General features: G+C 49.8%; 3 protein-coding genes and 1 pseudogene across 3 annotated transcripts; 2 read left to right on the forward strand and 2 right to left on the reverse strand.

The window, feature by feature from the left end:
* Positions 1 to 940: 940 nt before the first annotated feature.
* Positions 941 to 2,733, forward strand: LOC136467085 (fructose-1,6-bisphosphatase, chloroplastic-like). Its single transcript, XM_066465636.1, has 5 exons — positions 941 to 1,008; positions 1,280 to 1,388; positions 1,478 to 1,799; positions 2,289 to 2,423; positions 2,609 to 2,733. The coding sequence occupies exons 1-5, from the start codon at positions 941 to 943 to the stop codon at positions 2,731 to 2,733; spliced, it is 759 nt and encodes a 252-aa protein (XP_066321733.1).
* Positions 2,734 to 2,880: 147 nt separating this feature from the next.
* Positions 2,881 to 4,915, forward strand: LOC136501937 (fructose-1,6-bisphosphatase, chloroplastic). Its single transcript, XM_066497452.1, has 4 exons — positions 2,881 to 3,405; positions 3,537 to 3,761; positions 3,851 to 4,357; positions 4,555 to 4,915. Exons 1-4 carry the CDS (start codon positions 2,977 to 2,979, stop codon positions 4,624 to 4,626), a joined length of 1,233 nt encoding a protein of 410 aa, XP_066353549.1. The 5' UTR covers positions 2,881 to 2,976; the 3' UTR covers positions 4,627 to 4,915.
* A 3,363-nt stretch (positions 4,916 to 8,278) lies between these two features.
* On the reverse strand, positions 8,279 to 10,486 carry LOC136501947 (18.1 kDa class I heat shock protein-like; annotated as a pseudogene).
* Positions 9,088 to 9,855, reverse strand: LOC136510687 (PHD finger protein ALFIN-LIKE 2-like). The gene is made up of 3 exons (XM_066505058.1): positions 9,652 to 9,855; positions 9,519 to 9,551; positions 9,088 to 9,407 (listed from the first exon to the last, which is right to left on the reverse strand). Exons 1-3 carry the CDS (start codon positions 9,755 to 9,757, stop codon positions 9,088 to 9,090), a joined length of 459 nt encoding a protein of 152 aa, XP_066361155.1. The 5' UTR covers positions 9,758 to 9,855.
* Positions 10,487 to 11,333: the final 847 nt, after the last annotated feature.

Below are 11,333 nucleotides of genomic sequence, written 5' to 3' on the forward strand. Positions count from 1 at the left end.
CAAACCCCCATGGCCTAGTTTACTAGCTCGTCGTCGCTCAGCCCGTTGTTGCTTTTAGTCAATCTTGTGGTAGTAGCCGTGCTTCCTCGTTGTTTTCTTTAGTTTTTTGCTTCTGTGTTTTTCCTTCCTTCTCCTCGCCTAGGAAATCTTTGGTTACCTAGTGTTGAGCCATTTGTTATCTGGTTTGGTGTTGTCTACTTCTTCTTAATGAAATACGTGCTACACGACACGTTCGAGAGAAAAAAAAAACTCAAACCCATCCAGTTTTCTACATGATGGTGGCAATACTAATGTGCTGGGCAATTTGGACAGTGAGAAACGACTTCATCTTCAAGAATGTCCAACCAAGTATTCAAGCAGCCAAATAAACATTCAAAAAGGAGTTGTCATTACTCTCCCTAAGAGCCAAGGCTAAAGTTTCAGTCACATTTGATTTATGGATCCAAAATCTGTTGTAATCTTCTTGATTTTGCTTATTTTTTTTCTTCTCTTTCTTTGTTTCTTGAGCCCTGTTCTTTATTTTAGTTTAGTCTAGTTTTATTCTGTTTTGTACTGTACTGTTTTCAGTTTTAATAAATTTCTGTAGAGGTGCCCCCTCCAGTTTCATAAAAAAAAAGCCTCTCTGGATTCACATTGGTGTGCTTTTGGCATTGACCTATATGCCATGACATTTCCTAGGATGACGCATACATTGACAGCATGAATACGTTGATTCCTAAACCATCGGCCATCGGGTGAATCAGAAACACCATATATGAACAAAGCTAACGATGGTACTTCTAAGATTCCGTAGCTCGTGAAAGAACAAACAAGCCGGAGAGTTCTCGACAAGTGTATTTGTCTGTACTTCTGACAAGACATGACACATCACAGCTACAAAGAGTTGTGTCTGAAGTGAGGTGCCCCGTGCCCGTGCTTCCCGATCGGTAGCTAGCAAAAGATGGCTGGCTGGGATGGTGACAAATTAACAGAAGAGGACAAGTTTGTTGTACCTATCGACGAGTCGATGTAAAGCACAACACGCCAGTGAGAGTATATCTCTTGCAGATTACCTTGGAATGTTGGTTAGCAGCAGAAAACATAGGCTATGTCTCTGATCGATCGCTTGGTATATCCTGCCACGAAAGATTCCGCCGGTGAGTGCAGTTAGCTAGACTCTAAGTTTAAGCTACCCAAGGAGGTCAGAACTCGCCAGGCAAACTATCCTTTTTGATTGTTGAAACGGTTGGTGATCCACTTCTTTTTTCATCCGGAACTGTTATCTCCCACGAAATTTCAGCATGAACAGTTTTTTCAGCCGTAATTTGTGTCAGCCGAACGAGGCCTCCATCTTCGGCATCTACGCCCCCAGCGACGAGTGCCTCGCCAGCGTCGAGGACAATGAGACCGTAAGTGCTAATCTTGTCTCCCTGCCTTCTAGCCGGCTCATGCGCAGAGCCGCAGACCGTTCCACGTAACAAATACTACGTACGCGCAGCTTGACTCGGTGGAGCAGAGGTGCATTGTGAGCGTGTGCCAGCCGGGGAGCAACCTGCTGGCCGCCGGCTACTGCATGTACTCGAGTTCGGTGATCTTCGTGCTCACCGTCGGCACGGGGGTGTACGTGTTCACGCTGGACCCCATGTACGGCGAGTTCGTGCTTACGCAGGAGAAGTTGCAGATCCCCAAGGCCGGCAAGATCTACGTCTTCAACGAGGGCAACTATGCGCTCTGGGACGACAAGCTGAAGAAATGGCCTTGTCATGTCATGTTAGGTGACAAATTACTCCGCAGACCCTTCTACCCTACAGATGTTAGCGGTAAGCTGTCTGTGACATTCAGATGATCAGATCGGATGACGAAATGCAACATTAGCCTTCAGTCTCTTTTTTCTTTTCGAATAAGCTTTCAGTCTAGGGCCTGTTTAGTTTCCCTCCAAAACGCTAAATTTTTTAAGATTTCCCGTAACATCGAATCTTTGGACGCATGCATGAAGCATTAAATGTAAATAAAAAATAAAACTAATTACACAGTTTAGACGAAATCCACGAGACGAATCTTTTAAGCCTAATTAGACTATGATTAGACACTAATTGCCAAATAACAACGAAAATACTACAGTGTCGTTTTGCCAAAATTTTTGCCATCTAAACTGGGCCCTATTTAATCATTTATTGTTTAATGTAACTCATGTATGCAATCAAATCACTCTATATGGAATTGAGAGGTGTAGTTACGAATGATCTAAAGAAATCCCCACTATTTTTTCTCTTCTTTGGAACTGAAATCTCCCCTACCTTGCTCTGAAGAACGGACTACGTACGGAGCACAAAAACTGATGCTGAGTTGCCGACGGCCAACTGTAACGTTTGGGTCAGGTTGGGATAGTTGGGCCGATGAAGAAGGTTTTTCCAGGTCCCATCATCTGACGATGGGCCGGTCAGGTTGGGTCACGCTCAGGTTGGACCGATGAAGTGGGCCTTCAAAAGTCTCTCCCGATGTATATGAGCCTATGAGGCCCACTTGTTGTTCATCATTGCTGCTTGTACAAGTTGTACAATTGTATTGTACAAGAGGCAACAAAACATCATTCTCATGTACCATTTCATTTCTTCTCATATTTATACAGGTAAAAAATTAGACGATACAGCGGCCGTCAACGTCTCGTCGCGTCTCAGCAATATGCTTGAGCATAGGCAATCCGAGCGAGCACCAGCACTTAGCAATTTACAATGCCATTTCAGTGAAATTTGATTGGCCTAACGAATATGCGCTGCAAGCGTCCAGTAAGCAGCTAGGAGTAGTAATCAGGAAGCACACAACCTGAAGCTGCTGAAGCAACGTCGTCCTCACAATTCTTCCCCCAATCCACACTCCCTCCCAAACCACACAAACGGACAAACCCAACCCGAAACCAACGGAACAAAACAAGAAGCCACCACCGCAAGGTAGCCGTGGCTAGAGTAGAGAGGGCGAGCGCACGTGGCACCAGCAGCAATGGCCGCCGCCGCCGCCACCTCCTCCCACCTGCTCCTTCTCTCCCGCCAGCAGGCGGCCTCCCTCCGATGCCGCCTCTCCTTCCTCGGCCAGTCCAGAAGGCCCGGCAGGGTCACGGTCCAGCAGGCGCCGGCCGCTAACGTGCGGTGCATGGCGGCCGTGGACACTGCTGCGTCCGCGGCGACGGAGACGACGAGCCCGAAGTCGAGCAGCTACGAGATCGTGACGCTCACGACATGGCTGCTGCAGCAGGAGCGGACCGGTGCGATCGACAACGAGATGACCATCGTGCTGGCCAGCATCTCCACGGCGTGCAAGCAGATCGCCGCGCTGGTGCAGCGCGCGCCCATCTCCAACCTCACGGGCGTCCAGGGCGCCGTCAACGTGCAGGGCGAGGACCAGAAGAAGCTCGATGTCGTCTCCAACGAGGTAAGTGACTCGCCCGTGTTTTGCGCGCGCGCGCACACAACCCCACACACAGACAAAAAAGAAACAGCATTCCAGCGCGACCAGCACAAGTACCCAGACACAACCATCAAGAACAACACGACGCATTCCAGGTGTTCTCTAACTGCCTCAAGTCGAGCGGGCGCACCGGCGTGATCGCTTCGGAGGAGGAGGACGTGCCAGTAGCGGTGGAGCAGAGCTACTCCGGCAACTATATCGTCGTGTTCGACCCTCTCGATGGCTCCTCTAACATCGACGCCGCCGTCTCCACCGGCTCCATCTTCGGCATCTACGCCCCCAACGACGAGTGCCTCGCCAACGTCGAGGACAATGAGACCGTAAGTGCTAATCTTGTCTCCCTGCCTTCTAGCCGGCTCATGCGCAGAGCCGCAGACCGTTCCACGTAACAAACACTACGTACGCGCAGCTTGACTCGGTGGAGCAGAGGTGCATTGTGAGCGTGTGCCAGCCGGGGAGCAACCTGCTGGCCGCCGGCTACTGCATGTACTCGAGCTCGGTGATCTTCGTGCTCACCGTCGGCACGGGGGTGTACGTGTTCACGGTGGACCCCATGTACGGCGAGTTCGTGCTGACGCAGGAGAAGTTGCAGATCCCCAAGGCCGGCAAGATCTACGCCTTCAACGAGGGCAACTATGCGCTCTGGGACGACAAGCTGAAGAAGTACATGGACAGCCTCAAGGAGCCCGGCGACTCAGGGAAGCCTTACTCCGCGCGCTACATCGGCAGCCTCGTCGGCGATTTCCACCGCACTCTGCTCTATGGAGGCATCTACGGGTACCCCAGGGACAAAAAGAGCAAGAACGGCAAGCTGCGGCTTCTCTACGAGTGCGCGCCCATGAGCTTCATCGTCGAGCAGGCCGGTGGCAAGGGCTCTGATGGCCACCAGAGGATTCTTGACATCACACCTACAGAGGTATCAAACTATGAGGCCCATTTGGAACTCGGGATGTTCTCCTGAAATCCTACGTTTTCCTGTGGAATTCTTGTATGTTGTTCCCTTTGCAATTCCTGTTCTTGAATGTAGAACGCGAGTGCTCAATTTGCCTACTTGAATCTTGAATGTAGAACTGTGTCCAGCTGATAGATTAACCATTGTATTTGCGTCGGCAGGTCCACCAAAGAGTGCCTCTGTACATCGGGAGCGTGGAGGAAGTGGAGAAGGTGGAGAAATTCCTGGCTTGAATGTCCCTGCTCGATGCCAGAGCTATCTGATCAGATGAACTCCCGAAGACAAAGAATGCAGTATATATTGTAGAATTTCCTTTTGTGATGGGGGAAAATCCATTTTGAAGAAATTACGTTCTGGAGTTGTGATCTGTGAATTCTATGTCTAACTAGATCAGTTGGAAGGGGATGTGTGCTCCCTCCGTCCCACAATAAGTCTTCATCTCGTATTTAGAGAAATCAGACGATTTCAATTTTGATCAGATATAATATATATCCGCTCTCAGGAGCATCTTCAACAAAACCATATTGCGTGTCTCATTCGTCTGCGTATGTTTATATACTTGTTTTAAGATTTTACTATGCGAAATTAAAGAGCCTATATTTTTTTAATATATATAATACCATTGTAGTACTATATAAAATAATTGTAACCATATAATCTACACATAATGGCATACTTGGCATACATACTACCTAGATGACCTAGCATGATCATAAACTCCATCTATATACACTCTGTCGGAGCATATGCACTATAAATCTAAATCTAGAGATGCACACATAGTTGTAGTTACTCCTTGGGAGCAGAAAATAGTTTTTCTACGATATTAATATATATGATACTAGATAAGCATCATATTATATGTTTTCATAGTAAATCTATTTGGAGATAAAAATGTTGATACTATTTTTTTATAAACCTAATCAAAATGAACATGGTAGACTCTGGGACGAGACTTGCAGCCCCGCTCGGCTGCACTGGCTGTTGCTACAGCTTCTGTTATAGCTGCAGCTCCAGAATTATGAACTACTATAGCATGAACTAGAGAAGCTACAGCCGCAGCCGGAAGAAGCTGCATTTTGGGATGGAAAAAGTACATGTACATCTATCTACGGTTTCAATTTCAAATGCTACGGAACTTCGACAAGTCTTTTGCACATTCTATTTGGAAACTGAACGCTTCCAGTACGACGATAGCGGGAAACCGAGTTTTCTGATAGTGCAAACAAACATGTTGATGACAACTGCTAAACATAGCCTTGACAGCCGGTCTCTTGCCGTCGAATCCTACACCGGCGGGTGCGATACGGCCGCGATGGCGGCCGCCGCCACCGCATCGAGCACGTCCGCTGCCTTCTCTCTGACCGCGTCTTCCTCTTCCTCTACAGTGTCATAGTCCTCCTCTGTATCAGCGTTCTCCACCGCTGCCGTGTCACCTGTTGTAGTTGTATTGCGGCGCTCTGCCATCTCAGCAGTTGTAGTTGTATTGCGGCTCTTGCGGCATGTGCGGCGGTGCCGCTGCGCGAGGCACTGGAGCACGGCCGCTGAGATACTCGGCCTCTTGATTTCTGAGCTGATTTGGGTCGGCTGGTGCTAGTTTATTGTGAGAGAAAAACACTGTTGGTTGGTTGATTTGGACTGGCTGTTATGACAAAAAGTAGATGAATGATCGTATTAGTGTGCTATAAATTAAAACATTCACAGGGGCATTTAAAAAACTTTCGCTATGTTGGGGGGTGGGGGGCACGTTTAAAGATGGCAATGGAGATGTACTCGTCGGGTATCACCGGAACGTTCTCTTCCTCGCTACGGAGAATTCATCCCGTCCCCGTTCCTGTTAACTGTCTCGAGTATAGATTCTTGCTCATCCCCATACCCGTCGGGCATCGGTCGGGTAACAGATACCCGACGGGTACTGTATACCCGATAAACAAGGACACTTGGGGTCGCAGCTTTGTAATCGGAGACGTTTTTTCTTCACCCGAGTATAATTGTCGGAGTCTCGGAGATGCCGAGGAGAAGGAGCGAGGTTGCGAGGAGGACGAGCAAAGGTGGCAGAGAGACCGAACTGAGGAAGCGAGGGGCACGAGCACTCGTGAGGCAGACGTGCTTGTGCTGCTGGTGGAGATGGTGAGGAAAAATTGAACTAGTGTTCCTAAAACACACAAACTATATATATGATTGTTCAGATTTGGGCCAAAATACCTATGTTGAGTTTCTTTGGGCCTAACACTCGCATAACAGCTTAAATAGTCGGGTTCCCCAACGGGTAACGGGGACGGGTAAACAGGGAACGTTCCCGTATCCACTATACCCGTCGGGGATGGATTCTTGTCCATTTAGATACCCGCGGCTAAAGATATGATCCCATCCTCGTCCCCTAATGGATCAAATATCCGCCGGGTATCGGGTATCGGGGGCCGTTGCCATCTTGAGGCACGGCCCTGCTGTCGCCCCCTCTCCCCTGGGTCCACCAGTGGCAGGCGGCAAGGAACCATGCTGGCTCCACAACGGCGGTGGCCTTCATCGGTTGAGCTGGGGTTGACTCTGACACGAGTTTGGGTTTTTATAGGGTGCATTCACTCAGTTCATTCATATTGTCACTTAGTCATTTAGTCATAACACGCAGTGCCACAAAAAAATCATACTACCCAGAGGGTACGTCAATCATAAAATGTCTCTCAGTTTTTTCTTAGGGAATGCTAAGCTCAGTCATATGATTAGGGTCTGCTAGGCCCTGTTTTTTTTAGATAACAGAATAAAGTTTCAGCCTCTACCATCTGAGAATGATACACAGCTGAAAATCAAGATACAAATTAAGACCATAAGGCACACGCTCTCACGTCCAAGAGAGATAAAAAAAAGCAACATACAATTCAACTCAACTAGGAGCAGAGCTAATAACAAAAAGAACTAGGCTTCAATAGAATTCCTGAAGTTCCACCCAAATTTCACAAAGACGTCATAATTGAAGTTTTCCTATTTCTGCAACCCATCTTCAATGTTCGCTCCTCCTCCTTATGTAGCATGGACCACTGTCTTATCCAGTATGTCTTCCTGAAAATTACTTGTATACAAATATTAGACTTAGCCTTGTTAAATACCATATCGTTTCTATTCAACCATAACGCCCAACAAAGTGCAGCGACTCCTAGCAAAATTTGGTTTCTGAGCTTAAGATTTAATCCCAATAGCCAAGAACCAAACAAATTTGCAACGCTAGTAGGAGACTGAATTTCGAAAAATGATATGCACAATATTCCAAACAAGGCTCGTAAAGTGAGTCAAAGAACAAGTGTTAGGATAGTTTCAACTACGAAGACAACACTTGACACTTCCTTGTCAATTCCACTTTGCCAAGTTACCATTGGTGAGAGTGACATCCTTAATTAGAAAAAATGGTTGGGCAAAATCAACAATTGTGCTCCTTAACTTTTACACATTTCCTATGTTTCTGATGCCTGACTTCAGAACATGAATACAGATTGAAATTGAAGAAGCACTCAAAGATAGAAGATGAACAACAACCCTCTGATCTAAATCTAATGGTCTTTGATGCGTTGCATGAAAAAAAACTTAAAAAACAGGCGCATGTGCTTTAGCAATTCCCTAACTTTTTTGTGATTTACCAATTATTTTTTTAGAACTCGATATTGGAAAGGATTGTAGATGCTCTTACTTAGACAATTTATTTATGAAAAAACATGCTTAAGCATAGTTGTGAAAAAAAAATCACACAGATTTCGACGAAATAGAGAACAGACTGTAGTACGTTCTCGTTTATGAATTGCCATGTACCATACCACAAAAGCCATGATGGACTCAAGTACGTTCTCGTTTATGAATTGCCATACCATACCAGTGCACACCGGACACCCAGTACTCTAACAAAAAGGTTTATAGAAACACACGGAGTAAACTGAAAGCACTACACACAATTACACAACGGACGCACGTTCGGACAGGTATACTTGGAGGTTTGGAGCTTCAAGCTCCACATCGCACTCGTGCTTCCTTCCTAGCCGGTGATCTTGACGTTCTTGATGTCGGCCTTCTTGGCCTCCTCCTTGGGCACGGTTACGGTGAGCACGCCATTCTCCATGGACGCCTTGATCTGCTCTGTCTTGCGTTCTCCGGCAGTCTGAACCTGCGAAGGAACTTGCCGCTGCTGTGCTCCACCCGGTGCCACCTGTCGTTCTTCTCTTCGTGCTCCTTGCTGCGCTCGCCGCTGATCTGGAGGACATTGCCGTCCTCAACCTCCACCTTGACCTCCTCCTTCTTCAGCCCCGGGACGTCGGCCTTACACGTGCGCTTCGGGGGTCTCCTTCCAGTCGATCCGCGCGCCGGCAAATGCCGCGGTCTCCGAGCTGGTGCGCGGGAACGACGGGACGAGGCGGCTGCCACTACTACAAAATGTTTATCCGCGGTGGCCGTTTTTGGTTTCCCGCGGCGGGCAAACCGGTCCGCCACTGCCGGGAAGTCACGGTAAATCGTGGCCTTCCTGCGGCGGGCTGCTTTGCCCGCCACGGTTAATCGATTTACCGCGGCGGGCACCTAAGGAAGCCCGCCACGGTAAATCATTTGGAAAAAACAAAAAAAAGAAGAAAAGCCGCACTGGACCTAGATCTCGCCGTCGACGTCGATCCGCCGCCGTCACCTGGATCCGCCGCAGCTCCAGCCCGGTCGCGCCACCGTCAGATCCGCCGTCGGCGCCTCCGCCCGGACCGCCCCCGCCTGGATCCGCCCGACGTAGAAGAGGAAGGAGGCGCGCTCAGCAGATCAGGCCTCCCAGGCCACGCCACCGCCGGATTCGCCGCCGGGGCCTCCACCGGGGCCGCCCCCGCCTGGATCTGCCCGCCGGCACCTGGATCTCTCCAGTCGCGGCGCTGCATGCCATCGCGCGAAAAGTTGATGCTGAGCGCCGGCTCGGGCAACTCCGGAGGAACCTCGTCCGCCGACGGCGACACCTCCCAGGTCCCATTGGGAAGGCCGTAAAGACACAAATTCTCCTTATCTGCAAGCAGGAAAAGGAAACGCCGATCCGCTCATTTCCCGCCCGGATCCACCACTCGACGCACGCACGCACCGCGCGAGAGCTCGCCGCGGATCGATCGATCTCACTCACCTGGGTCGCAGAAGCTGCAGAAATCGTCCACATCTGCACCGGCAACGACACGAGAGGCAAAGCGTTCGTTAGATCTGCGCGGGTCTCAGAGCGCAGCGGCCGGCGAGGCGGGCGGGGGGAGAGCGGTCGTTACCGGAGGTGAGGGCGCGGACGAGTCCCGCGCGGCGGCCAGAGAAGTCCTTGAAGATTTCCTCGACCGAGCGCGGGTTGGAGGAGACGGGCGCGGGGGCCATATCCATGCGACGCGACGGCGTCGGTGCGCGCCCACGCCGGCGGCGGCGGCGTGCTCCGGGAGGGAGCGGCTGGGCAGGGGCACAGCAGCAGCGGCGGCCGACGAGGTGATGGCGCACACACATGACCGAGAGGAGTGGTGGTACCGCCGGTTGAGGGAGGAGAGGATCGGAGGAGAGGGAGAGAGTGGCTGCCGGTTGAGGGAGGAGCGGTGGAGAGAGAGAGGTGGAGTGAAAACCCTAAAACCCCCGTATATATAAGCCCGATAAATCAGAATTGGATACGGGCCTCGCTGGCGGGCCTTATAATGTGTCCGCCACGGAAAATCGATTTACCGTGGCGGGCACCTTAAGACGGCCGCCACGGTTAATAGGGTATTTTCTGTGGCGGGAATCTTAATATGCCCGCCACGGTAAATCGTTTTACCGTGGCGGGCAAAAATGTCCGCTGCGGAAAATAAAAAGTGCCCGCCGCGGTAAATCGTGGGATTTACCGTGACGGACAAAAATAGGAGTCCGCCACGGAGACCTTCGGGACGACGCTGCGCAAATTGAATTTTGTAGTAGTGTGCTGCCGCCGGAGCCGAAGGGGAAGCCCTCGAAGGGGTCCCAGAGGTCGAGGGAGAAGGGGTCGAACACGTTGCTGCGGCGGATCAGCGACATGGTTGGATACTTGGATGGGTTTGTTGTGGTTTCGAGTCGTCGGTTGTTCTGGATCGAAAATTCGGACAGTGTGTCGTTTGTACGGATTGCCGGCTCTGATGCGGCGGGGCGGCAAGAATTTATAGCGACGCGACGGACGGCGGGCTTAGGATGCCGTGGGCTTCTGGATACTTCTGGCTCCTGCGAGAACATACTGGTTGCAACTGGATTTGGAGGAGGATTTTTTTTTATTTTTAAACTTTTTTAATCAATATTTTAATACTAATAAAAAAAGCGTGTTGGGTTGATCCACTTTGATCTGATTTCGGTTGATTTCGGCTGATTCAATAGTATTTTGTGAGAGAGAATAAGCTGAAACAAGCTGAAATAAGTTGAGACTAGACAAGCAGAACAAGCGTTGCAAAACTGACACTTTTAGTCACGCCAACAGGGTTGGCCATGTGCTGCGCGGTAAGCCAAGCCACGGTGGCGTCCGTGGTTGACCGATGTTGGCGTGGTGTAGCGTGGGCCCGCACTGTCGCGCCAGCGAGTCCGACGTGACAGCGCTATCGCGCGGGCTGACACGACAGGACGTTATAAGGCCGCGTAGCCCATCTGTTTTCTCCTCTCTCTCTCCCTCACTCCCTCAGTCATGTGAGAAGGGCAAGGTTCACGGTGTCTCCTCTTTCTCTCTCTTCTCTTTCTCCTCGTTCTCTACCTCTCTTTGATCAAGTTTGGTTTTAGATTTTTGGTTTCTTTGGTCTAGTGCATGAGGTATGCCTATCTCATCCTCTATTGTTTTTTTGTGTGGTTGATGGTTCTAGACTGCTATGGTTTAGACTGCTGTGTGCAATACTGGCTTTTGCTTTGTTAGGTGATACTTTGTTGCCCTAATCATGCGTATTATTAGGATTCCATTGTTAGATGTTAGGCTGTTGGTAGT

This window comes from Miscanthus floridulus, chromosome 1 (assembly GCF_019320115.1).
Source record: "Miscanthus floridulus cultivar M001 chromosome 1, ASM1932011v1, whole genome shotgun sequence".
NCBI classification, from domain to species: Eukaryota; Viridiplantae; Streptophyta; class Magnoliopsida; order Poales; family Poaceae; genus Miscanthus; species Miscanthus floridulus.